Source organism: Pristiophorus japonicus, chromosome 7 (genome assembly GCF_044704955.1).
Source record: "Pristiophorus japonicus isolate sPriJap1 chromosome 7, sPriJap1.hap1, whole genome shotgun sequence".
NCBI lineage: Eukaryota > Metazoa > Chordata > Chondrichthyes > Pristiophoridae > Pristiophorus > Pristiophorus japonicus.
The window spans coordinates 56,503,686-56,530,757 of NC_091983.1; the positions used below are offsets into that span (position 1 = coordinate 56,503,686).

At 45.6% G+C, this 27,072-nt stretch overlaps 1 protein-coding gene across 1 annotated transcript; it reads right to left on the bottom strand.

Moving 5' to 3' along the window:
• Window positions 1–16,245: 16,245 nt before the first annotated feature.
• Window positions 16,246–18,159, bottom strand: id2a (inhibitor of DNA binding 2a). Its single transcript, XM_070884365.1, has 3 exons — window positions 17,658–18,159; window positions 17,373–17,436; window positions 16,246–16,797 (listed from the first exon to the last, which is right to left on the bottom strand). Exons 1-2 carry the CDS (start codon window positions 18,012–18,014, stop codon window positions 17,380–17,382), a joined length of 414 nt encoding a protein of 137 aa, XP_070740466.1. The 5' UTR covers window positions 18,015–18,159; the 3' UTR covers window positions 16,246–16,797; window positions 17,373–17,379.
• Window positions 18,160–27,072: the final 8,913 nt, after the last annotated feature.

Sequence of the window (27,072 nt, forward strand, 5' to 3'; positions counted from 1 at the left end):
AATGCCAGGCAGGAAGGATGTTCTGCCTCTTTAACAGGGTGATACCTTCCCCCCCCCACCTCCACCCCCAGACGCTTCAGGGATTCCAATCTAGAATTAGAACAGGGAGCACTGGGTGAGAAGGCAGGATTAAGGAGGATGGAGTGCGAGTGACAGCAGGGGAGCAGGAAGGAACTGGCTGGAAGGTTCAAGGCCAGCCTTAACTGTTGAGTTCTGGGATTGATGCCTTCCAGGGCCTACGTACCAAAGAATGCTGCTTTGCACGCACTGTCAAGTCACTGAGTCAATTGAGTGTGTGAAGCAACCTACAAAGCTTTTAGCTAATGTGGAGTGCAGTGGCTATGTGTGTGCGGTGGTGCTTGTTAGCTTCAAGGAAGCATAATTCCCGTGGCACTTCCCAGGGCCATCTGCATTGAAGCTGCCATTAACAGAGGTCCAGCTATGGATTTTTATGGAAACGAACGAACGAACTGATGCGCTAGAGATATTGGGCTCCAAAATCTGCAAGCCTGTTCTGTCGGGATTCACATCCTGGGGCTTCTTTGGACAGTACCCTGACAAGGAGCTTCAACAGAATCATTGCAGCCTGGCGGTCTGCTTCCGTCCAATTCCCAGGACCCACGGAGTGAGTGCCCAGCAACAGCGGCCTGGAAAGAGTAGGCACGAATGAGGATGCTTTGTCTCAGGGCAACTCAACATCTATGCTGCCCAGGCGTTACGTTCAAGGTGCCAGCAGTTACAGGGCCGTCCTATAATCCAACAAACCCTCAGAGGTGTTTATCATCCAGCCACCTCACATCCTTCTCCCACCAGGATAGTCCCTAGAAGGAGCACTAGGTTAGGCAGTAGATGCACTCACTCTACACAGTAACAATGGGAAGCACTGAGGTAAAAATAATAATTTACAGCACATTGTTAGATTCAGAAATTATTTACACTTTACGCAGTGTGTTCATTTGCACTGTGGCAGATTTCAGTAGCAGGAAATGAATGGATAGGCATACATAATGGTCGAGATCAAATACAGGATGTGGGGTTTGGTGCACCAATTCTTTGGGATTGTGTATTCAACAATGCTTCTGCTGGGGCAATTTTGATTTTGAATAGAGGTCTTGTAAACATTGCTGGATTTGTCTTCTTGGCTAGTACAGCAGACAACCCTTCATCCTTATTGTAAGGGTTGTCTTCAAGACCTATCCGCACTTCTCTTTTACCTGCTTTATGGTGACACCCCTTCTGAGAATATAATTATACAGCACACCACAAGCTGTACGATAAAGCAGCCGAGATTTGTCAAGAAGTGGAATCTTTGATTCCGTATGTCTATGGTATTCTCTATCGTATCCTCATTATATTTTCTTTCAAATGTGGCTCGTGGGTCTTGGATTGCCATCATGAGTCATGGCTCAAGAGGGCATCCCTGGTCCCTAGGATGCAGGTGTCTAATCCAGATATTCTGTTAAATAATAATGGAGCTGTCAACTGTAGTAGGATAAATGTGCCATGGCACCTGCCAAGTTATCTGTCATACACCTTCATGATGTGGTGCTGAATGTCACATACAATCTGTATGTTAATTGAATAGAATCTCTTCCTATTCATAAATAACATAGCATTATTGAGAGAAACCCATATGGATTCCTGTGAGGAGGCACTGCACCCTTGGGACTGTAGTCCTTCTGAAAAAGTGCAAAGCCCTCTCCTGCTTCTGGTTGTTTCCTGACAAATAAGACACCAGTGACCTGAGGGTACAATGCAGACCAGCCTATCTGATGGACGCTATGTGAGGTAGGTTGAATAGAGCCTGTTGCATACAAGTTGAAGTTAGCAGGGTCTGTCACCATTGCAGGCACAGCTATCCAAGTTTTGGAGGATATTTGCAGATTGTATTGCAGGAGATGGCTCTGTTCTGAGACTGTCTCCCTGGAGGAAAGTAAGCAGCGAAGACAGATTTCCTCAGGCGGGCGCAAAGAGCTCTGGTGGGGGCCTCCTTGCATAACAACTGGTTGGGTCTGACTGTCACCGATGCAGGTTCAGTTGCCTGTGTGCATCCCTGTGGGCTCCATAAACTTGAGCTTACACAAAACTCTGTTGTCCGTAGTATCCTAACTCACACCAAGTCCCGCTCACCTATTACCCCTGCGCCCGCTGACCTATATTGGCTCTCGGTCCACTTCAATTTTAAAATCCTCATCGTTGTTTTCAAATCCCCCCATGGCCCACCCCTCCCTATCTCTGTAACCTCCTCCAGCCCTACATCCCTCCGAGAATTTGTTTCCCCAATTCTGGCCTCTTGTGCATCCCCGAATTCCTTCGCTCCTCCATTGGCGGCCATGCCTTCAGCTATCTAGGCCCTAAGCTCTGCACACTGTACAACTTCCCTTTCTAAATCTCTCCACCTCTTTCCCCTCCTTTTAAGAAGCTTCTTAAAATCTATGGGATGGCTGGGTCACCATTGACACCACCAAGGGGATGACATTGGAAGCTAGACCCACCAGACAGATCCATATTCAAGTAATAATAAAATATAATCCCACCCCCAATTTCATCCTGGAAGGTAGAAAACATAGGAACACGAGGAAGGCCATTCAGCCCCTCAAGCCTGTTCCACCATCCAATTAGATCATGGCTGATCTATATCCTAGCTCCACCTACTCACCTTGGTTCTGTAACCCTTAATACCCTTGCCTAACAAAAATCTATCAATCTCAGTTTTGACATTTTCAACTGACTCCCAGCCTCAACAGCTTTTTGGGGAAGAGAGTTCCAGATTTCCAATACCCTTTGTGTGAAAAAACGTTTCCTGACATCACCCCTGAACGGCCTGGCTCTAATTTTACAGCTATGCCCCCTTGTTCCGATTCTCCCACCAAAGGTAACAGTTTCTCTCTGGCTACCCTATCAAATCCTGTAATCACATTAAACACCTCAATCAGACCACCTCTGAATCTTCTATATTCAAGGGAAAACTAGCCAAGTTTATCCAACCTGTTCCTCGTAATTTAACCCTTTAATCCCCTGCACTTAAAAAAAAAAATACACAAGGAAAAAAGTAATACCTGCAGAAGGTTCTGCTGGTAGGGTTAGATGAAGTAGGCTTGTGTGGAGCATAAACACTGTCACAGACCTGTTGGACTGAATAGTCTGTTTCTGTGCTCTACCTATGTAACTCGGCCTCATTCTCCAGATTCCTGAGGGCAAGATTCATCCACATTTATTTTTTTAATGGCCCGGTCAAATCTCACAGTTGATAAATAGTTAAACTGCTGACTGAGATTTCAGAATTTCACGGGTAGCTAATTTGGTTACATAATAAGCAGTGGGCACCTGTCAGCCCAAATACACTGGGGGAGAAATTCCATGTACTGAGTTGTGTCATGCTAAGCCAGTGGAAAATATGTCCACCCACAGGTGGCCCTGAGAGGTAATAACACAAGGGTTTCCTGGGTACATTCGTTTGCATAACCATTGCAGTATTGGTTGGTGTAACTCTTGTGAAAAGGGGGTTGACTTATGAAGGTAGGTTGAGTAGGTTGGGCCTATACACATTGGAGTTCAGAAGAATGAGAGGTGATCTTATTGAAACTTATAAGATAATGAGGGGGCTCGACAAGGTGGATGCAGAGAGGATATTTCCACTCATAGGGGAAACTAAAACTAGGGGACATAGTCTTACAATAAGTGGCCGCCCATTTAAAACTGAGATGAGGAGAAATTTCTTCTCTCCGAGGGTTGTAAATCTGTGGAATTCTCTGCCCCAGAGAGCTGTGGAGGCTGGGTCATTGAATATATTTAAGGTGGAGATAGACAGATTTTTGAGCGATAAGGGAATAAAGGGTTATGGGGAGCGGGCAGGGAAGTGGAACTGAGTCCATGATCAGATCAGCCATGGTCTTATTGAATGGCGGAGCAGACTCCAGGGGCCAAAAGGCTTACTCCTGCTCCTATTTCTTATGTAAAATGGGTGTAAGCTGCAGCGGTGCAGAGAAATGAGGGTGCAGCCTTTAAAAAGGCAGTTCTGCCTGCACACTTCATCAGCAGACTGGGGGACAACCAGGTAAGGAAGGAGCAATGCTCGGCTCACTCATTTGACTCTCGGGCATCTTTACTGCAAATTTTCATCAATAGTTTTCAAGAATGTCTGCATTAGGACCCTGTTATGATCTGGAAGGGTGGCAGAAGTAGATTCTATAGTAACTTTCAAAAGGGAATGGGATAAATACTTGAAAAGGAAACATTTGCAAGGCTATATGGGGAAAGAGCAGGGAAGTGGGACTAGTTGGGTGGCTGGTACAGATACAATGGGCTGAATGATCCTATGACGCTCTGGAGCAAGCAGCCAAATACAGAAGTAGAACATGGCACTTAGACACAGAACAAGAACACAGAATTTTTCAGACTCAAATCTCCACGCCCACCACAAGGTAATTGAATTAAGGAGACACAGGCTCCTGGATGTCCATGCCAGCAAGCCAGTCGTGAATATCACAGAATGCCAACTCTCTCACCCACAGGACTATTGACAGTGCCACAAAAGTTCAACAACCTCACTAGGACAGGCAAGGTAACACACGGGACATTCTCCCTTTTCTTTATTGCCCACCCCAGGCATCAGCCTCTTCCCTCTCTTAAAGCAACACTTGTACAACTAACCCTTCACAATGCTCTCTGTTAAAATCTTGCTCTATGGCTACTCAGATCCCCTAACCTAGGACCTTCCTAGTTTGAGGGGCTCAGCAGCACACCACACTGTACAACGTATTCTTTGAGAAGTCCCAGTCGTTGAAATGTTAAATGAATGTGAAGGAAACTGCTTTCAAGCTGGTATGCCTGGCACTCAACCTCTGACCAGCAGTGGGCAGCATCACCCTACAGATTCGTTCAAGTAAAACTGCATACAGCATATCATAGAAACATAGAAACATAGAAAATAGGTGCAGGAACAGGCCATTCGGCACTCCGACCCTGCATCGCCATTCAATATGATCATGGCTGATCATGCAACCTCAGTACCCCACCCCTGCCTTCTCTCCATAACCCCTTGATAAAGCCCGGATCCCTTCAGTACCCTTCCCTTCAACTCCCCTGTTCTCTCCGATGTGTAGGCACATCACCCCATTTGCCCCCTGGTGCGGGCACATCACCTCATTTTCCCCCTGATGCGGGCACATCAACCCATGTGCCCCCTGTTGCGGGCACATCACCCCATTTGCCCCCTGGTGCGGGCACATCACCCCATTTTCCCCCTGGTGCAGGCACATCACCCCATGTGCCCCCTAATGCGGGCACATCACCCCATGTGCCCCCTGGTGCAGGCGCATCACCCCATTTGCCCCCTGGTGCGTGGACATCACCCCATTTGCCCCCTGGTGCGGGCACATCACCCCATTTGCCCCCTGTGCAGGCACATCACCCCATTTGCCCCCCTGTGGGTAGATCACCCCATTTGCCCCCTGGTGTGGGCACATCACCCCATTTGCCCTAAATGTGAGTATGCCCCCCTCCTCCAGTGCCACTGGCCCCCAGTCTCTGGCCACCCCACCAGGGAGGCTCCCCCAGTCCCGGTCAAAGGTAATAATCACATAGAATGGAATATGATATGCAGAAGAAAAATAAAATCTGTGTCGTGACAGTCCAAATTTCAAAATCTATCCACTAAACAGAACTTACTGCAAGGGTGATTTTAGTGGAATTTCTAAATAAAAAAAGAACATGAACTGAAGTTTATCTGCTTGTGGATGACTCCATTGACATCCTGGCACTGACAGACACATGGCTTATGGCCTGTGACTATTTCCCTCTCTGTGAAGCCGCCATGACAGGATGCACGTTTTACCACGTACCCCATCCAAACTGCCATAGGAGTAGCACGGCTCTGATCGGCAAGTCCCACCTCAGACTCTCCCCAACTCCTGGGCACCTCTTCCTTGTTCAAACATCTCGCCTTCTACTGTTCATTTAATGTCCGTGCCATCTACCGTCCTCCTGACTCCTATGGCAGCTTCCTTGTTAAGATCTCCCTTCTAGTCCTTCAGCAGCCTATGCTGCAACCAATTACTCATGTTTAGTGGCTTCAACCTCCACCTTAATTTCCCTTGCTCCCTCATGCCACAATGCTGCCGTTTGGTGACATAATTCACAGTCAATGGGTCAGCTTCCATTGTACGTTGACAACACCCAACTCTCCAACACTTCACTCCACCCCATGTCCCTCTGTGCTGTCAAACTGCCTGTCTGACAAAGTCAGGATTGAGCCTATTGTGTACTCGTAAATAACTGACAAACTGAGCCAGGAGAAAAGTAACTTCGCTTAACTGTGCTTTTATACAACCCAAAATGGTGACCCAAACCGGCATGAACCAGAATGAATACAGCAACTGTGAATAGCTCCCGCAGGGTCCTAATGCCCTTCCAGTGAACTGTAATAAATAAAGTATGAACACAACATATTTCCCCCCATTTTAAAACCACAGTCTATGTACAGACAAAGTCCTTGAGATAATCAGGTTGTGTTCTGATACGCTGAGACCGGCGTGGAGCTTGCGGTGTTTGCGCTAAGGTTTTGGTTGGGAAACAGAACGGTGCCTCTGTTCCATCCTGCTGGTCTCTTCACGCTAGGTTTGACTAGGGGTTTGAGAATGTCCAGCAGCCAGCGAAGATTCCGCCCAATCATGAGCTCAGCAGGTGTCTTCCCCATTCGCGAGTGCTTTGTTGAACGGTATGTGCGGAGAATGGTTTGAACCGCTTCGTTGAATGTTTGGCCTGCTGCGAGGTTGGCTTTCAAACCCTCTTTGATGACACAGTTAAGTGGCTCAACACCTCCGTTGCTTTGAGGATTGTACCGAGCAGTAAGGTGATGCTGGATAGCATGACGAGTGAGGAATTCCACGGACTAGTCAGACACAAACTGTGGTCCATTGTCAGTGATTATGACCTCTGGAAGGCCCTACCTCGTGAGCATATGCTGCAAAATAGTGATGATCGGTGATGAGGTCTCTGAACATGTAGCGATTGCTGGCTATTTGGAATGCAGGCTATGTCCTACAACAAGGAAACACTGGTGTTGTGGAGCTGCTTCAACTGGACCGAAGATATTCAACTGAAGTTGTAGCCATGATCTTTGTGGCCATGGAATGGGCTTCATTGGCACTGGTCGGATGTTTGGTCTTTTCGCTCAGACTGCATGCTTCGCAGTGTGAGACGAACTCCTCGATACGAGTGTCAATCCCAGGCCACCATACTGAATCACGACATCTCTGCTTCATGTGGACAATGCCAGGGTGTCCATCATGTGCCAATGAGAGAACCCACTGTTGAAGCGGCTTGGGAATTACTGCTCTATCACCACGAGCTTGGCAGCCATCGTTCCACAGACTTCACAATGAATTTTCCGTTTGGAACATTTTCAGCTCTTCTGGAATTTGCTTAGGCCACTCAGTCTGGAGGAAGTGGCACATGTACTGGAGTGTAGCATCACTCTGTGACTTGGTTTTGAGTTTGTCGCAGGAGACAAGGTATCTGATGGATTGAGTGATGAACGGCGTGACATATGTGTCATCATCTGTGAACAAGTCAGCACCAGAGTCCAAAGCAGGTGTCGAGTGGCTGAGCATGTCAGCTACATGGTTGCGACTGCCAGCGATGTACTGTAGATCGAAGTTATACTGATGAAGACGATCTAACCATCAGTGCCCAGACCCGGTTGTAGCGAGTAGCATAGTTAGCGCTTAGTGATCCGCACAGAGGGTAAATTTCCTGCCATAGAGGTAGATGTGCCAGTGTTCACATGTGTAGATGCAAGCGAGTGCTTCGTGTTCCCCTGTAGAGTATTTATGAACTGCAGACGAGAGCGTGCGAGAGGCGAAGGCTCCTCGGCGTTCCAGGCTGTCAATCCATTGTGAGAGCACAGCACCCATTGCGGTGCCTGATGCATACGTGGTGACGTACTTAGTGACATTCGGATCAAAGTGTGCGAGGATAGGAGGGGATGGGATTTTCTCCTTAAGTGTGGTGAATGCCTGAGCCTGGGAATCCATTCCCAAGGGATGTCCATGCGCAGCAACTTGTGAAGTGGTTCGGCAATGTGCATGTAGTGTGGGACGAACTTCAGATAGAAGTTGCAAGTACCGAGGAATGATGAAAGTTCTTTGAGGTTGGTAGCCTCCTGCATTCATTGGATCGTGTCAATGTTGTTAAGTGTCGGCTTGACATCTTGTGCTGTGACTCTGTAGTCCAGAAAATTCAATTCTCCAGCGGTGAATGTACATTTATCAGCATTAAGTGTAATGTTATGTGTAGCAAGTCTAGCCATAACTGCGTGAAATCGCTGGTCATGTTCTTCCGTTGTCCGTCCGTGGATGACAATATCATCAAGCAGATTGAGGGCTCCCTCTATGCCTGCTAGCATAGTAGTGACAATCTTCTGAAATGCACTTGATGCAGAAGATAGTCCGTAGGGCATGCGTCGATACTGATACAGACCATCATGCATCATGAATACCATGAGTGGTTTGCTGTCCTCCGCTAGGGATATTTGCAGGTAACTGCGGCGCATGTCGAGTTTCATAGACTATTCAGCCATGGAATTCTGAAGACAGTTCATCGATGGTAAGAAGAGGGTCCTTGTCGGGGATGATGGCCTTGTTGACCTCTTTCAGGTCAATGCATAGGCAGATCTTCTCATTTTTATGCCAAGCAATGATTAAGTTCGAGATCCAGGGTGAGGAGTCATAGAAAACATAGAAACATAGAAAATAGGTGCAGGAGTAGGCCATTCGGCCCTTCAAGCCTGCACCGCCATTCAATGAGTTCATGGCTGAACATGCAACTTCAGTACCCCATTCCTGCTTTCTCACCATACCCCTTGATTCCCCTAGTAGTAAGGACTTCATCTAACTCCTTTTTAAATATATTTAGTGAATTGGCCTCAACAACTTTCTGTGGTAGAGAATTCCACAGGTTCACCACTCTCTGGGTGAAGAAATTCCTCCTCATCTCGGTCCTAAATGGTTTCCCTCTTATCCTTAGACTGTGTCCCCTGGTTCTGGACTTCCCCAACATTGGGAACATTCTTCCTGCATCTAACCTGTCTAACCCCGTCAGAATTTTAAACGTTTCTATGAGGTCCCCTCTCATTCTTCTGAACTCCAGTGAATACAAGCCCAGTTGATCCAGTCTTTCTTGATAGGTCAGTCCCGCCATCCCGGGAATCAGTCTGGTGAACCTTCGCTGCACTCCCTCAATAGCAAGAATGTCCTTCCTCAGGTTAGGAGACCAAAACTGTACACAATACTCCAGATGTGGCCTCACCAAGGCCCTGTACAATTGTAGCAACACCTCCCTGCCCCTGTACTCAAATCCCCTCGCTATGAAGGCCAACATGCCATTTGCTTTCTTAACCACCTGCTGTACCTGCATGCCAACCTTCAATGACTGATGTACCATGACACCCAGGTCTCTTTGCACCTCCCCTTTTCCTAATCTGTCACCATTCAGATAATAGTCTGTCTTTTTGTTTTTACCACCAAAGTGGATAACCTCACATTTATCCACATTATACTTCATCTGCCATGCATTTGCCCACTCACCTAACCTATCCAAGTCGATCTGCAGCCTCATAGCATCCTCCTCGCAGCGCACACTGCCACCCAACTTAGTGTCATCCGCAAATTTGGAGATACTACATTTAATCCCCTCGTCTAAATCATTAATGTACAGTGTAAACAGCTGGGGCCCCAGCACAGAACCTTGCGGTACCCCACTCGTCACTGCCTGCCATTCTGAAAAGTCCCCATTTACTCCTACTCTTTGCTTCCTGTCTGACAACCAGTTCTCAATCCATGTCAGCACACTACCCCCAATCCCATGTGCTTTAACTTTGCACATTAATCTCTTGTGTGGGACCTTGTCGAAAGCCTTCTGAAAGTCCAAATATACCACATCAACTGGTTCTCCCTTGTCCACTCTACTGGAAACATCCTCAAAAAATTCCAGAAGATTTGTCAAGCATGATTTCCCTTTCACAAATCCATGCTGACTTGGACCTATCATATTACCTCTTTCCAAATGCACTGCTATGACATCCTTAATAATTGATTCCATCATTTTACCCACTACCGATGTCAGGCTGACCGGTCTATAATTCCCTGTTTTCTCTCTCCCTCCTTTTTTAAAAAGTGGGGTTACATTGGCTACCCTCCACTCCATAGGAACTCATCCAGAGTCAATGGAATGTTGGAAAATGACTGTCAATGCATCTACTATTTCCAAGGCCACCTCCTTAAGTACTCTGGGATGCAGTCCATCAGGCCCTGGGGATTTATCGGCCTTCAATCCCATCAATTTCCCCAACACAATTTCCCGACTAATAAGGATTTCCCTCAGTTCCTCCTCCTTACTAGACCCTCCGACCCCTTTTATATCCGGAAGGTTGTTTGTGTCCTGTGAATACCGAAACAAAGTACTTGTTCAATTGGTCCGCCATTTCTTTGTTCCCCGTTATGACTTCCCCTGATTCTGACTGCAGGGGACCTACGTTTGTCTTTACTAACCTTTTTCTCTTTACATATCTATAGAAACTTTTGCAATCCGTCTTAATGTTCCCTGCAAGCTTCTTCTCGTACTCCATTTTCCCTGCCCTAATCAAACCCTTTGTCCTCCTCTGCTGAGTTCTAAATTTCTCCCAGTCCCCGGGTTCGCTGCTATTTCTGGCCAATTTGTATGCCACTTCCTTGGCTTTAATGCTATCCCTGATTTCCCTTGATAGCCACGGTTAAGCCACCTTCCCTTTTTTATTTTTATGCCAGACAGGAATGTACAATTGTTGTAGTTCATCCATGCGGTCTCTAAATGTCTGCCATTGCCCATCCACAGTCAACCCCTTCAGTATCATTCGCCAATCTATCCTAGCGAATTCACGCCTCATACCTTCAAAGTTACCCTTCTTTAAGTTCTGGGCCATGGTCTCTGAATTAACTGTTTCATTTTCCATCCTAATGCAGAATTCCACCATATTATGGTTACTCTTCCCCAAGGTGCCTCGTACAACGAGATTGCTAATTAATCCTCTCTCATTACACAACACCCAATCTAAGATGGCCTCCCCCTAGTTGGTTCCTCGACATATTGGTCTAAAAAACCATCCCTTATGCACTCCAGGAAATCCTCCTCCACCGTATTGTTTCCAGTTTGGTTAACCCAATCTATGTGCATATTAAAGTCACCCATTATAACTGCTGCACCTTTATTGCACGCACCCCTAATTTCATGTTTGATGCCCTCCCCAACATCACTACTACTGTTTGGAGGTCTGTACACAACTCCCACTAACGTTTTTTGCCCTTTGGTATTCTGCAGCTCTACCCATATAGATTCCACATCATCCAAGCTAATGTCCTTCCGAACTATTGCCTTAATTTGCTCCTTAACCAGCAATGCTACCCCACCTCCTTTTCCTTTTATTCTATCTTTCCTGAATGTTGAATACCCCTGGATGTTGAGTTCCCAGCCCTGATCATCCTGGAGCCACGTCTCCGTAATCCCAATCACATCATATTTGTTAACATCTATTTGCACAGTTAATTCATCCACCTTATTGCGGATACTCCTTGCATTAAGACACAAAGCCTTCAGGCTTGTTTTTTTAACACCCTTTGTCCTTTTAGAATTTTGCTGTACAGTGGCCCTTTTTGTTCTTTGCCTTGGGTTTCTCTGCCCTCCACTTTTCCTCATCTCCTTTCTGTCTTTTGCTTTTGCCTCCTTTTTGTTTCCCTCTGTCTCCCTGCATTGGTTCCCATCCCCCTGCCATATTAGTTTAAATCCTCCCCAACAGCACTAGCAAACACTCCCCCTAGGACATTGGTTCCGGTCGATGCTCTCAGTGATTCGCTGAGATTCGAGTCACGTTAATTCTGCACTTACTTGGTCGCGAACCGCGAATGGGAGACAGCGAAGTCGCAGTGTAACTGGTTTGATGGAAGGGTCAATGCGGGGACGATGGCAGAATTTTGTTGTCACTCCAAACCCTGTGAAGATTGAGGTATACTGCTTGTCAAAGTGTACACAGGTGTGCTGGTTGGGTCGTAAACTTTGAACCCAAGCTTGTTAAAAAGGTCAACACTCATGAGGCTTCATCCCTTCGCAACATGAAAGGAAAAGTTCTCCAAAGTTATGTCCTTGTAATATATCAGGACAGATATGATCCTAAGTATCTCAATTTTGGAATCAGAGTATGCATGTAGAGTGGAAGTTGCGGGCTGCAGTTGAAAGTGAGTGAAGTGGGTTTTGTACACAGCCTCGCTCAATATGGAGACTTTGGCTCCAAGGTCAATGAGGAGGCAGATGGGCGTGCCGTCAATGTTTGCATCACAATCCTTGAATTTGTCCAAACCGATGTGCAAAATGTCACTTACAGTGTAAACCATACTGGGTTTTTCGCTATCGGGCTTGTCCACATGTCAAATATGCTGCGATGAGTGACAAACACTAGCAAAATGATTCATTTTACCACATGTTGAGCATTTCTTCCCATGTGCAGGGCAGTTCGGACTCTTTGCTGAATGTGATTTGTCCCCACAGTTAAAGCAGTGGAAGTTAAGCCTGCGATCTATAGTGGGTGGCTTATTACTAGCTCTGCTGTGATTTCTGCTTTGGATGAACGCCTTGCACATGGGCTGTATCTGCAGTCTGCTGCACCAGGGGAGCAGGGGATCTGATTGCTTTTGAATCGGAAAACGCTAATTCGATTTGGATGGACAAATTAGTTGCTTTGTGTAATGTCAATTTATCATCCTCCATTAGCAAGTGTTCCCGAATGCAGGGGATCGTTGTTTTCTCAATAATTTGATCCCTGATCATTTCCTCTATAAATGCTCCAAAGTTACACGTTGCGGCCAGTTCAGTTAATGAAAGGATATACTGTTTGATTGGTTCACCGTTCCCTTGCCCCCTTTTACAAAATTGGTATCTCTCCATCACGATACTTTTTTTGGGCCAAAATAGATCTCTAGGGCGCTTACCACTTTGTCGTAGGACTCCGTGTCTTCGATTTGGCCAACGTTGGCCTTTGGTGCCGAGGCACTGGAGAAGTATTGAACGGCGGTGAGCTGGTGTTATGTTGTCACCGTCTAACCCACTTGCCATGATGGAAGTAGAAAAACTTTTTATCCAACACGGCCATGGAATTGGAGAGTCCCCGGGTGTGGAGAGGAAAGGCAGTGCGGCGGGGGAGGGGGGAGAGGTTAATTTGCATCATCCTCGTTGCCAAATCATGTTGTGTACGTGTAAATAACTGACAATCTGAGCCAGGAGAAAAGTAACTTAACTTAACTGTGCTTTTATACAACCCAAAATAGTGACCCAAACCGGCATGAACCAGAATAAATACAGCAACTATGAATAGCTCCCGCAGGGTCCTAATGTCTGTCCAGTGAGTTGTAACAAATAAATATTAGAGTATGAACACAACAGCGTTCCGAATGTTGTACATTTGGAGATTGCAGATACCGATCCCTTTGTTTCTGCCCCCTGCCAAAAACATTGTCCTCTTGTCACTGACTCCCAACAGCTGCCTGGTTGCTCACTGAGGCTGAACCGGACTGTACGCAACCTAAACCGATTTCCTGACCTGCAATCTGTGCAAACGTGGAACCATCCAACACCCTGCTGCACACTCCCCCAGTCCCACTCAGCCACCACCCCGATCCTCGCTCAGCGACATTAGCTCCATATACTTCAGTGAACCAAATTTGAAATCCTCATCTATGAATCCCTCCATGGCCTTGCCCCACCCGATTTCTGCAATTTTCTTCAGTCTTACACCCACAGCTCGGACTCTCCTGCACCCATTGCCCCCTCCCCCTCACCTCGCCCATCTTTGGTGTCAGGGTATTCATGGCCTTGGCTTAACCCTTTGGCACTTCCTCCCTCAATCTCTCCACTTTTCTACCTCCCGTCTGAAAACATGTCTTCCAGCACGCTTTTGGTCATCACTCCGAACCCTCCTGCAAAGCCCCCTCCCCCGTGTTGCTGTTCTCTCCCCCTGTGAAGCACCTTGGAACGTTTTTCTAGGTTTATCATGAAAATTGTTGCTGCTGTGGATTCGTCTGCAAGCGCCCTGCCGTGTGTCGCCGGCAGATGGCGCAGTGCTCCCACAAACTAGTCATAGACACGAGCAGCCTCCAAGTCGTACATTAATTCTGGCCTGCCTTCTAGATCAGAAAAAAAGCTCTTTATAAAATAAAACTTCATTGCACGAGCATCAATCTAATAAAGAACGTAAAAGGCAAGGGCACGATTTATTAAAATAAGGAAATGATCCTAGGTTGCGACTTGGCCCTAAGAGTAATTTCCCTGGGGTCCCAGTGCAGTTGTAAACCATGCACTGTCAGGTTAGTTACAGGGCGCTTTCAGGGTGTACTGTACTGCTTTACCAAGTTTGTTCATCCGAAGGCCTCGAATACAGGGAGAATCCACTGTAATATATGACAAGCACAAGGGCTGATTATGGGTAAAAGGGAAAATATATTTATATCCTCGTGACCGCACGATGTGGTAATAACAATCACGGGCCTTTGAGTGTGATGACAGACATGTATCATAGATGATATTTGACCAAATCTCCTCTCCGCCTCTCTTCCCGATTTTTCAGTAATATACACAGAAATGCAGATGTAAAGTGGGTGGTATCGAGTTTATATACACTTAGACCTTACGAAATGTTGCTGGGTGGTATAGTGTAATATTAAACATCAGCCTTGGCTTGTGTGCTGTCTCCGCGGCCAACGTGTTTTAAGTCGGATCCCACGTTGAACGCTCTGCATTTTACATGTATGAATGGTATTAAAGAGTGAAGGCTCCTCGAAGTGTGTGTACAATGTGATCAGCATCGGATTAACGTGAAAAACAGTGCTCGCTGCTGTCACTGCGCACTATGAACCGTGCGGCAAAGGTTCACCAAACTGGGTAGAGGGAGCTTTCCCAGAACCGGTGTAAGATGAAGACCAGAATTGCGGACTTTTCCCAGTCTGCGTAACATGTCTATATACTGTAGGAACAGTAATGAGTCGATTTCTATTCCGGTGTAGTAATGTACAGTGCAATGGCTCTGACTTTCTCCAGATCATGCTGAGGGATGAATAGCGAGGATCCCCGGGCTGCGTGTGGCACTGTGTCAAGGGCGGGGAAGGGCAACAGCTCCAGACTCGCTGGCGCCTCCCAAACACCTGTTAAAACTCAGGTTAATATCTTACTACACACAGGTGAGAGGATATTTCGCAAGAAGATGTCTTCTTTCAGAATAAGAGCTCCCAGCACTGAGCGCATGCTGACAATGGGTAACCCAGATTGACTGGAGAGCTGCGCAACACATTACAGCAGCTTTCTGTATGTACTCGCACAAGAAACGTGGTTAAGATTAGCACGGCCGACCTCTCCAGCTACAATTATACGGGGGTGTAACACCCAATTAAATTATACACCAAGTTGCGAAACAGTAAGGTTGCACTATTAATGTCATTACTACGATTGTCAATAGCAACAACAGTGCCAACATACTTTTGAAGGTGATCACACGACTCCAGTTGAATCAGTGAGACCGCAGTTCTCCCAACTGGGATGATTTCTGGCTCATTACTAAATGCCTTTATTTTGAAGCAGATTTGACCCCACTTTCGAGTATCAGATGCAAGTCTATGCGCGTTGCCTTTATCTCGGTGCCATTTATTGTGAAATGTGGTATCTTGATGGGTTCGTGTTTTAAAACTTTCTCTTGAAAACTTTTTACCAGTTTGTTTACAGTCCAGTATCATGCAGGGTACAAGTTGAAATGTAAAAAATGGCGAATTTTTAAGTTTAGAAAATAAGTTTGCAATTGTAGCCAACAAATCTACCAGTGTAGCTTAACAAAAAATCTGCTCAGAGTTTATTCCAAGAGATTATAAACTCCGTGCAAGCTATTAAAATGTACGCCCATTGATTAATCCGTCACTATGTTATAAGTAACTCACACTAGGGAGCGAGTCACAAATAAAGTTTGCTGAAATTCGCTGCCGTTCCTTCGAAATCGACCTAGTTCGCACCATATTCGACATTCTCACACGTAGAGACAGCTGCCTTGGATAGTCACGTTTCCATGTTTCTATGAACAGCATGCACTCTGCCCAGTATATATATATGTATTATATAATGTACACGTGTTTACCAGTTAAAATTCTCACCCACCTCCAAGGGCAATGAATTCACTCCGCATTCAGTAAGCGACGATTTATTTTGTATAAAAAAGTACGATTTACAATATTAACTTTTATAAAAAGTTTCAGCATAATTAAGTACAGCATTACAACGTTGCAGAAATGTATATCTCTGCTACTATACACAATACTCTGATTAGAGTTCACAAGGCTGTCTATCACACAAACTCCGCGCCAGTCCTGCGTTTGTCAGAAAATAAAATTTCTAGACAAATGTTTTTTTTAAATCAACAACCAGATTTCGCTCTTCGGCCACGCTCCACCTTCAGAAGGTAAAGTCTTCCTCCAACGGCGGGTTTCCTTGTGTGTGTTTTTGCGCTTCCCTCATCTGGGATTTATTAATAATAAAACTAGAAAGACAACAACTGCAAGCCTTCCCAATGAAGAAAGGGCATTCAGTCCGTTTATAAATAACCGATCAGTCCGGGTGAAAAGGAGCTGGAGGATCATTTAGAAAGTCAGTCACAGTCAGTCAATGATTGTTGTTGGGTCACTTGGCTGCGATCGCTCCAGGGGCTGCATCAGCTCAGGCCTCGTGATGTACGAACACCTGCAAAACATTGAATAGAAAGAGAGGCGTGTTAGTAACAAAACACACACAGCTCGGGCCTTCGGACAGACTGGCGCCACAGAGGAAGCCACACAAACAGCATTTTGCAAGACTCCAGCCCTCCCCAAGCCTGCACTCCGTGACTGTACAAAGCGCCTCTTAAAACTCACTCACGTGCATCCAAGTCAATTTCAGCCTGCACCACAAGACATTGGTTTGTTTGACTGCATTTTTAAAAACTTATTATAAGCATCCATTTTTGGGTAAGTTTCACAATCACTTAACATAAGATTGACAAAATTATAAAGGATTTAAAAACAAAGACATTTTGAGATTGTTTTAGCAGAATGCAATAGCAAATTTCGCGGGAGAGATCGGTTCTCATAACCTTATATCAGCAATTTCAGCTTTGCCTTAGCATCTAGTTTGATTTCCAAGATTAGTCTCACGTATCTCTTCCCAAAATATATACATAATAGATTAGGTAGTTTCTCCGTAATAGGGGTTGCCTAAAGCAAGGTGTAAATCCCCAAAATATGCATACACACACAAATAAAATCGGCATTTGTACTTACCGGTAGATCAACGACAAAATGCCTTACTGTCGTCTGTCAACAATTGTTTGGGGAATTCAGATGCCTAATAGAAAGGAAAGGAAAAATGTAATCTCCCATCACAAAGGCAAAATAAAGTAGTCGAGAAGAACAATGCATTAACATATTTATACAGGCAGAAAAATAACTAGTACCATCAGAGGGCTTTTTTTGAGGGTAAAAATGCAGTTTGACTGCAAGATACAAGGATGTCAACTGATGTAACATGAAGGTGCATTAAGTGGGTGATTGAATAGGAGACAATACCTGTAACGATAGGATCGCGACGTCTGTGTTGAGTGTTGACAGAGGCGTTCTGGAGGGAGAATTCTGGCCCTGATGCAGAACGATGGACGGGTGCGTGTCCAAGGCGATCTGCAGATCCAGAATGTAATCGATGACATGCTGTAGGATTTCCATTTTGCTGACTTTCTTGTTTTGCGGGATGCTGGGGACCAGCTCTTTCAGTTTCGAGTAACAGTCGTTCATGTTGTAGAGAAGGCCGAGCGGCTCCTCCACCGGTGTTTTGCTCCTGGAAATGCCAAGGCTCTGCTCCGACAGGCCCCGCACAACGTCGCTGCTGCTTTGTTTTCTAGCTGATCGGATCGGGCTGACAGCTTTCATCTCGGATCGTTAAGATTGCAGAGATTTTTTATTAATTAAGAAAAGAGATGCTTCAATAAAACTGAACGGAAGAGATTGGCTCTAAGTACTCCAGCTTCTACCCACTAGTGTCGAGTCGTTGTTTTCTGTGTCTCTGTCCGTTTCCAGTTCGCTTATTTATACCAGAACTCCGGGCTTTAATGTGTTCCACCCCTGCCACAATTTATTGGCTGTGTGAAAAATGTCAATTACACAGATCCGCAATGTCACTGGTCGCTCTCCCTCAGCTGCGCCTCCCCTTTCATGTCTCCCGTGCCAATTGTGTTACACGAGAGGCGGGTTTAACCGCCTGCAACAAGGAAGAAACCTGGAAGCTATATTTAAAAAAAACTGAACCAGGCGACATTTAAATGGATTGATGTGCGACCCATAATACTATAACATCGCATTTTAGAGCCAGATTTTTAAAATAAAACAATTTTAGGAATTAATTTACATTTCCTGTGTCGGCCTGCTGGATTTTGAGAAGACGTGTGACGTCGAGGGTGTCTCCTACCTGGGCAACGAAGCAGTCTCGCAATATAGTGTATATGTCAATAAAACCAGGGGGTCGAAATTACTTTTTTTGGCTCCGCCCTAAAATATCGATAAGAGATTTGATATCGCATATAAATCGAGCTCAATAATGTGCATATTTACCTAAAGTACTATTCCCTTAAAAAAGTATTACGTAGAAAGTGTCATTTCGCAAAACTGGAGTGATGGTTTATAATTCAGCATTTGCGTTGTTTGTGTACAAATATATATATATATATATGTTCATATCAGGTTAAGGTAACACACAGCGGCGGGTATATATTATTTTCCGTCCTACACGAACTATTGATCTGGAATTAGCATTTATTAATTACAAATGCTAATGCGTTTTATATATTTTAGCTTTTACAGGATTCATTGTGCAGGTTTCCGAGATGTTTCTTCAATGGTCAGTAAAATATCTAAGGATCAAGCGAACATATGTTCTTGGTGACAACATTGAATATTTTAGAGTGTTATTATTAGAGGAAATGCTTTAAGCAAGATACAGAAAACGTTCAGCTAGACATGGAAACCACACACACACACACACATATATATATTTAGGGGATTGTATTTTTGTTTTATTTGAGTGATTATCATTTGTATTTTCCCAGGAGATGGTGTCACCAACACATTCTTCACAAGCAGCGAAAGTTTGTGTCCGTCTCTCCGGAAATAGTATCAAATGTAACAAGAAAGCATTTTTTTTATAAACACTCAGATAATGAATAGGAAGCATTCCTGTGAGTCGCTTTGCCCCAGGTACGGTAGATGGTGCCTCATTGTTCAATCAGGGGCACATGGTTATAGACGGTTCATGCCGAGAACCGTCATTTCAATATAATTCCTTAGTTTTCTTTAAAATTGAAATATTGATATTTGAAAACACTGGCAATGTATTGAATCGACATTATGAAGCAGTTTATTGATCACAAAGGGCAGACAATTAAAATGAGAGGCTATTAGCTGACTATCTAAAGACGTGCCAATATTGCAAGGCTTTGTACATTCTAGATAATGCTACTTTACATTGTCCAGGCCAACAATAAATTAAGAGGTTTTGAACATTATAATTTGAACTTTAAATTGCTTCACAGTGATCATACCATTAACCAAATGAATCCGATAGTTTTATTGATGTTAAGTAATTTTACTAACCGCTCCAGAATTATCAAGGGCTTTCCACATCTGCTGTCTGGAATTAGCTTTCCATGTAAAGCGATGCAGTGATTAGTAATTGCTGTTAGGGCAAAACTTATCTGCATGACATGCATATTATTTTGGATGGGTCTTGTTATAATCCTTCGTGAAGCTTTGTAAGCATATAAATTCCAGGGATTCGGTTTTTGAAAAAATGTGCTGCAGTATACCTTTATTGATAAAATATTACTGGAATTGCCTTTAGAATGAACAAATGCGGAAACACGGCCGTAATTTTTTGGTGTTTGAAATTATGTTTTAATCTAAAGCAATTCCCCCACCCCAAAGACGTGTTGGCAGCATTATTTGTTTTATATATACTTAAAGCATGTTGTGAACCACACTCTCGGTTCAAATCTGATTATAACTGGTGCAATGGATTTGCTTTAGTTGTTAATGTAAATCAAGGTAGGTTCATTGTTTCCATTCATCGCAATGGTTTGGCGCTGTAGTAATATAGAACACTGCAATCTAACAATCGCTGCGTGTTTCACGGTCTCAACACGTCTGCTGCATTGTATGTTGATGCGATAAATGATGCAGCCGTGCATTTAAAAAAAATTGTGATGCAATATAATAAAGCAGTCGGTCTGAGATTATCATGGCCCTGTCAAAATGTGATGCATAATGGCACTATTTGATGGTTTTTATATAAAACGATGTTTTGTTTTCTTGCAACTGGCCCATATCACCCCATTTAATATACTAAAATAATCCACCTTTGTTCGTAGAACTAAGTTTTTTTTTGCATTTGTAATGTTTTTGTCTTTGTAAGTAACGGAATCCCCCCCGCATGCAGTGGTATCGGCGTAATGGGAATGGAACAAAACACAATCTTGATTCTTGAAAATATTCCACGTAGCATGGACCCAATGACCATTTTAAAATAAAAACAAACACTAGTCCAGTTACCTTTTATCTGCAACAATACTATTTTAATGTGACAGTTTACACAGAAAAAATGCGACAGTTCCCAGATCCCGAAGGCCCCGCGGGGCGAATAAAAAAGCAGAGCGGTCAGATCTATTTCATTTCTTAAATGTAACAGGCAACGCTGCAGAACTGTTTTTCTTTGAGATTCTATAGTCTGTAGCACTATCCGAATTTTTTTTGTAGTAATGCGATGCAAATGTAAGAAAGCTAAGACTTCCAGATTCTCAAGGTCTTGTCCACATCTGGTGCAGGAGGGCTTTCTTGCATTGTGTCCTTTTGTGTTCTTGTCCCAGCTGTGTCCATTGGCCCTGCCATTGCCTCCCTGACTGATCGCTGACAGCTGATTAATTGGCAGGAACAAGCGGCTGCGAGCAGCTCCCTCAAACCCGCGCCGACTCGCTGGCGCCAGCTCCATGACGTCACCCATTCACAGCGGCCCTCGAGCCAGTCAGCGCGGCGCCGCTCAGGCGGCTGCCATGGCAACGGGCGCTGTCAATCAGCGCGCCGCACAAGGGCAGCGGCTGCTCGGCTATTACTCACCGCCCAATACCAGCTGAGAGATTGTCATTGAATTCGCCACCTCAGACCGGCCTTTCGGGTCCGCACACCTGCACTATTTGCATTTCTAAAGTTACGTTTAAGAGGGAGGTCATCTCGGCAGAGTTTTCTATGCACAAATAGGATGCATATGGATTTCAGCTGCAGGGCTACGTAGGCAACAAAAGACTCCAGAATGATCAGTCCAACCAAACTTTTTAAAAACAAAACTAAATGTTATTCCTATGATTTTAAGTATAACCATTCAGATTTTAAAAAATTAAGATGGAAGCAATATCATTTAGAGAAAAAACACTCAATCGGTTATACAATTTTCAAAATTTACGTGAAACATTTCATATTTTTTCCATCCCGTAAGTTGTGATTATATTCTTTTCTAAACTTCTTAGCTCAAAACCATCAGCAGATAAGTGCCAAACTCTCCAACGTGCATCGATCTGTAACGACCTTTACTTCCACAAAAGCTTTCCCTGTACTTTATTCCGGTCACAAGAAGAAGAAAAAAGAAAATTAGTTGGCGAGATAAGATTCTGCAAACAATCTTGGCCGGCCGCAGAGTTGGTGGGAGCTCTCTGGGCTGGCGTCAGGAAGTCTGGCCCGCCTTTTACTGTTGTCCTGGCTTTGTCCAGCTGCACAGACAATCAGGCATCAGAAAGAGCCGTGAAGAATGCTGCAGGCAACCTCCTCAAAAGTGCTTTTTACACAGTTTCTCACATAAAGCGCCCTATGTGAGAGACCGAAAATCGCATCACAAGCTCCCCACTATATGCCGACCATCTGCGAGAAAATCATTTCCAGTGTGACTAAAGGCAGCTGGAGCAACAGTTTCAAATTGTTACTCAGAAAGATGACTCAACAATTCTGGGGGGAGGGGGGGGGGTGATCTTAGTAACTCTTTAAGACTGTTTGATCCTATGCAGAAGCAGCTTGAGTTCTTTCACTGGTGAAACAGATGGAATATGATTGCTAGATGAAACTTCCAAATAATAATAAAAAAATAAACAGACATCCCGACATTACCACTAGCAACAGCCCTGCTCCTATGCACATTACCCATCACTAGAAAGCTGGTCTTCCTGCTGCTCTTTCATTGGGTGGTTGGGCTGGAGCAGGGGAACGCGTTTTGTCCCGGTTGCCCCGCCGGACGCAGTAGCAAGTCGCCGGTTTACAAACAGCGCGGAGCCGGGAGCCGCTGCCACGCGCCTGTCGCGTGCCCTTCTGCCCGGAGCCAGCACTGTCGCGCGACTCTTGTAGCAGTCCGGGCCCCGGGGGCGGGGCTTCGGGACAGGGCACTGGGGAAGCCAGGCCCGGCTCGCTCTTCACAGGCAGCAGCAGCAGGCAGCAGCAATAATACCGACTCACTGTGAGGGGGGAGCGCCACAGCACACACCCAGACCCTCTCCCCGTCTCTCTCATTGCTGCACCATGTACCGAGATAGGGGTTCCTTGCTCTGGAGACTTTTTCGCCAACCGCCTTCACCCCCTCATGCCCAATCATGGGAAATAGTTACAGGTAATGTGCCACAGAATCCTAATTTCCACACAATATTAGTCTGATGGCCTCAATTCAATTGGCCGTCTGCTCTCTGAGCCAAATCCTCGGTGCACTTTCAGTTGCACTCACATATCCCCTAAAATTGCTTTTTGTGCTCGTCGACGCCGCTTTGACTTGAAAATCATACTCGTGTCCGGAGTGTGGTCTTTGATGCGGATTTGAAGATCAATTGTGTTTCCAAGTTAGATCGCAGGACTTTCACTTTTCCACTTGTTGACCTTTTAAACACTCTTCTTGCCATTGCCGTTTTTACCATTGTTCGCTCGATGCAAATATTATGCAAAAAGCTGTATACTTTTACTCTATTGGGTTCAGCAAGAGATCTTAACGCATTCTGCTTACAAAATTGTAGAGCTCAGGTAAAACAACTAATTGAGGTGTTAAGCAAGTATGTAGGACGCATGGGAATCTATCATTTGCGTAAACTACATTGAAATAATGGTCTTTTACGGTTTTGTACATTTTTATAATCTAATGTATTAAAAGTGAAGTCATGTCTTGTTTGTATTTATACTGCTATCTTTGGCAATTCAAGCCACTATGGAATCTTCTGCAGACTTTAATCTCCCAATTATATTCCTCGCGTTGCATTGATGACAACCAAAACCACCTTGAATCAACACAAAAGTGACAGTATAAATATACCTGAAATCCAAGATTCCAGCTGTCTACAGTCTGGCTAGACATGGTGTGTGAGATTCAAGACATTTGGTTTGAAATATTAATTGAAAATCCATAGGTGACTGTGTTCAGGGGAATGTATTCTACAAAACAGCAGGATCATTCATCATCATCATAGGCAGTCCCTCCAATCAAGGATGACTTGCTCCTCTCTCCACCAGGTCACTGCTCCAAGTGAATAGGCAAGGATGACTTGCTTCCATGTCAAAAAGTGAACAGGTGTTTCAATGAAGGACCTAAAATTCCAGGTCCCGAACTGAATCTTGAAGGGTGGAAGATGCCTGTGCGTGGATTTTTTTAACGTGTGGTGACCGTTGCACACCAGCCACCACATGGGCTTGACAGAGCTAGGTCTTGGTCCAGTGGCAAGGATTAACCAAGACGACTGGAGACTAGCTCTGCTGCATGGACCCAGTGCGCACACATATTGCAGTGTGGGCTGGCCTATGCTGCCCCTGGGATCTTGCCTCTTCTGGCCCCGAACTCTCGCCGCTCCTGGGTCCCGATCACATCCCTCTACAATCTCTCGCCGCTCCTTCGCCCAGATCCCGCCACTCCTGCTGCACCTGCCCACGCTCCAATCACCGACCTGGATCTTGGTGATGTCCCTCTTCACTGCCGTTGCTCTCCTGCTCCAGCACATGCTGCTCCCTGGAGTGGTACGCCACCACGCTGCTCCTTCTGCTCCCTGGCCTGCTCCGATGGATCACTATAAGCGCACCAACTCATCTCACCACAGCCTAGTAGTACTCAGAATTGTGTTAGTGGTACTCCACATGCTCAGTTTTAAACTCACCTGTGCTGTTGTGGGGAGACAACACATGAACAAATACTGGATACTTTGCTTCAGGAAGGGAGAGAAAATCATAGGAAGAGTCATCTAGTATTTAGTTATAGAATGCAGTCCCCATCCAGTCTCTTAGCTAGGCATGGTGTGATGGTGCAAAACCACAGGAAGGGGAAGGACAAAATAGCTTTATTAAATGGACTGAATTTGGATCTCAATAAAAATATTAATTTTCTACCCTCGGGACAGTGGGATAAAGGTGATGAATCGGGAACAATACTCATACAATATTGAATAACCGTTTAAGTGGCCTGTAACGCTATTAAACAAACTCCCAAAGCATGATTACAAGGGGAGACTCTGGCCTCAAATATTAACACCCCCCCCCCCCCCCCCCCAGGTGGGCGGGGGTGGGTCGTGGGTGAAGTTTAAACCACAAAATGTGCAAAATGCGATACTAAACCGTGGTACGTGTGCTCGTTTCTGTTTTTACAGCAGCAGATATTGGGGCGTCACAGTATCCCACCGTGGAGAGGTGGGTCCATCATTAACATAATCAAATCAGGCTCCTATAATGCGATTGTGAGTCCGGGTTTGGAATTAACAGCTGCTGCGCGCGGTTCTCGGGGATTGGGAAAATCGGAGGCGAGATTGAGCGGCACTTTATCGGGATGGCAAAAGGTCAGAAGAGCCGATCTGGATAAAGGTTCAGTGCTCACAGCTGCTTTCTCAATTCCCTCTGGGAAATAGTTTACATAGAATTCACAGCACAGAGATAAACCATTCGGCCCAACTGGTCTGTGCCGGTGTTTATGCTCCAGACGAGCCTCCTCCCAGACTATTTTTTGTGAGAGATTTAGTTGTGCAGTTTGGAGGTGTTCACAAGGAAAAGATCAGGATAGGTGCACCAGGCTGCTTTTGATTGGATTTCAGACAGGGAAGACAATGAGGATCAGCAGCACCAAGGACATGCTGTGGAGGGAGCTGCAGGTGGCCAGCAGAGAAAGGAGCAACAAAGGGGTCGAGGTTGCAAGATGCCATCATCATCATAGGCAGTCCCTCGAAATCGAGGAAGACTTGCTTCCACTCTAAAAGTGAGTTCTCAGGTGACTGTACAGTCCAATACTGGAATTACAGTCTCTGTCATAGGTGGGACAGACAGTCGTTGAAGGAAAAGGTGGGTGGGGAGTCTGGTTTGCCACACGCTCCTTCCGCTGTCTGCGCTTGCTTTCTGCATACTCTTGTCAACGAGACACGAGATGCTCAGCGCCCTCGCGGATGCTCTTCCTTCACTTAGGGTGGTCTTTGACCAGGGATTCCCAGGAGTCGGTGGGGATGTTGCATTTTATCAAGGAAGCTTTGAGGGTGTCCTTGAAACATTTCCTCTGCCCGCCTGGGGATCGCCTGCCGTGTAGGAGTTCAGAATAGAGCGCTTGCTGTGGGAGTCTTGCATCGGGCATGTGGACAATGTGGCCCATCCAACGGAGCTGGTCGAGTGTGGTCAGTGCTTCGATGCTGGGGATGTTGGCCTGATCGAGAACACTGACGTTGGTGCATCCATACAAGCACTGCTCAAATGGACTGAGATGCATTACCCAAGGGAGGGGGGGGCGGTGCTATCAATGAAAAGGAGAATGATAGGGGGTCGGCAGCAATTGGGCGAGGTGCTGGCAATCCTGCTCGGACACTTCCCACAATGTCCCAGAAGGCGGAGGAGTCCAATTTAAATATTTGTGGAGTGATGTCATAGGTGCTTGCGAAGATATCTTCCATTGAAAGTGGTCTCCTCTGTGGAACCTGAACCATGGTGCACTTATGAGTCCCTGCAGGCCCTGACAGCTTTACAAACTACAAATGCTTGCATGTCTACTGCCTTACACAGGATAACAGACAGATTAGATACAGCTTCAAAGGCATCACTGTTTGCCTTCAAGCTGCTCTCCTACACAAGCAGAGGTGATGTGCCACTGGTCCAGGAGAGAGACAATAATGATAGGGGAGATGAAAGTGAAAACTCAAAGCATTTGTACATCTCATCCATTGCACGCAGTCCCCATGTGCCGCCCCCCCCCCCCCCCCCCGCAACCAGTACCCAGACATGCTGCCTACACTCACGCTGGCCCAGTCTACCCCTGGATAGATGCAGGTGGAGCAGTCATTGGTGGGTCCTTAGTGACTCCAACACCCAGAGGTCATCAGCCACGAGCTCCTCCGAAGTCAAAGCAGGGATCAGAGCAGCCTGCCTCTACCTCTGCTGAAGCCACACGAAATGCACTACGTAGAGGTCCCAGAGAGAGACAGAGAAAAGCTTTGTAGATCACCAAGGTACAGAAATGGATGTTTTTGGATATTTGTTAATATTTTAAATTTATTATGTTACATTAAATTCATTACTTTCCCAAGTTCCCCATTCTGGTCAGCTCTGCTTTTCATTTGTCTGGTGCTGAATGTGGAGACATGGAATTGACTGAGACCAATTGGTGGATGTGCAACCAGTGGATGGATGGCTTGTGTAAGTGAGGGAGGGAGTGGGGATGTTATAGATACTTCGGTCCAGTTTGCCTGGACTTCTCAATAAATACATTGACTATGTCCTGGAGTTCAGCCTCTGTATGTGCGCAGGCGCAGGCATCGTCCGCGTAATGTAGCTCGACAACAGAAGAACTGCTCGTCCAGGAGGTCAAGGAAGCTGAGCCTCTGTAGATCATTCGGTGGCTGAAGAGCTCCTCCCGGAGTCACAGTGCGGATTTCGTCCCCTACGGGACAAAACGGACATGATTTTTGCA

Coding starts and splice junctions, on each gene's coding strand:
- id2a (XM_070884365.1), bottom strand. CDS start 18,014: ATGAAAGCTGTCAGCCCGATCCGATCAGCTAGAAAACAAAGCAGCAGC. Junction 17,437..17,657: donor TCGCGATCCTATCGTTACAG/GTATTGTCTCCT, acceptor CCTTTCTATTAG/GCATCTGAATTCCCCAAACA.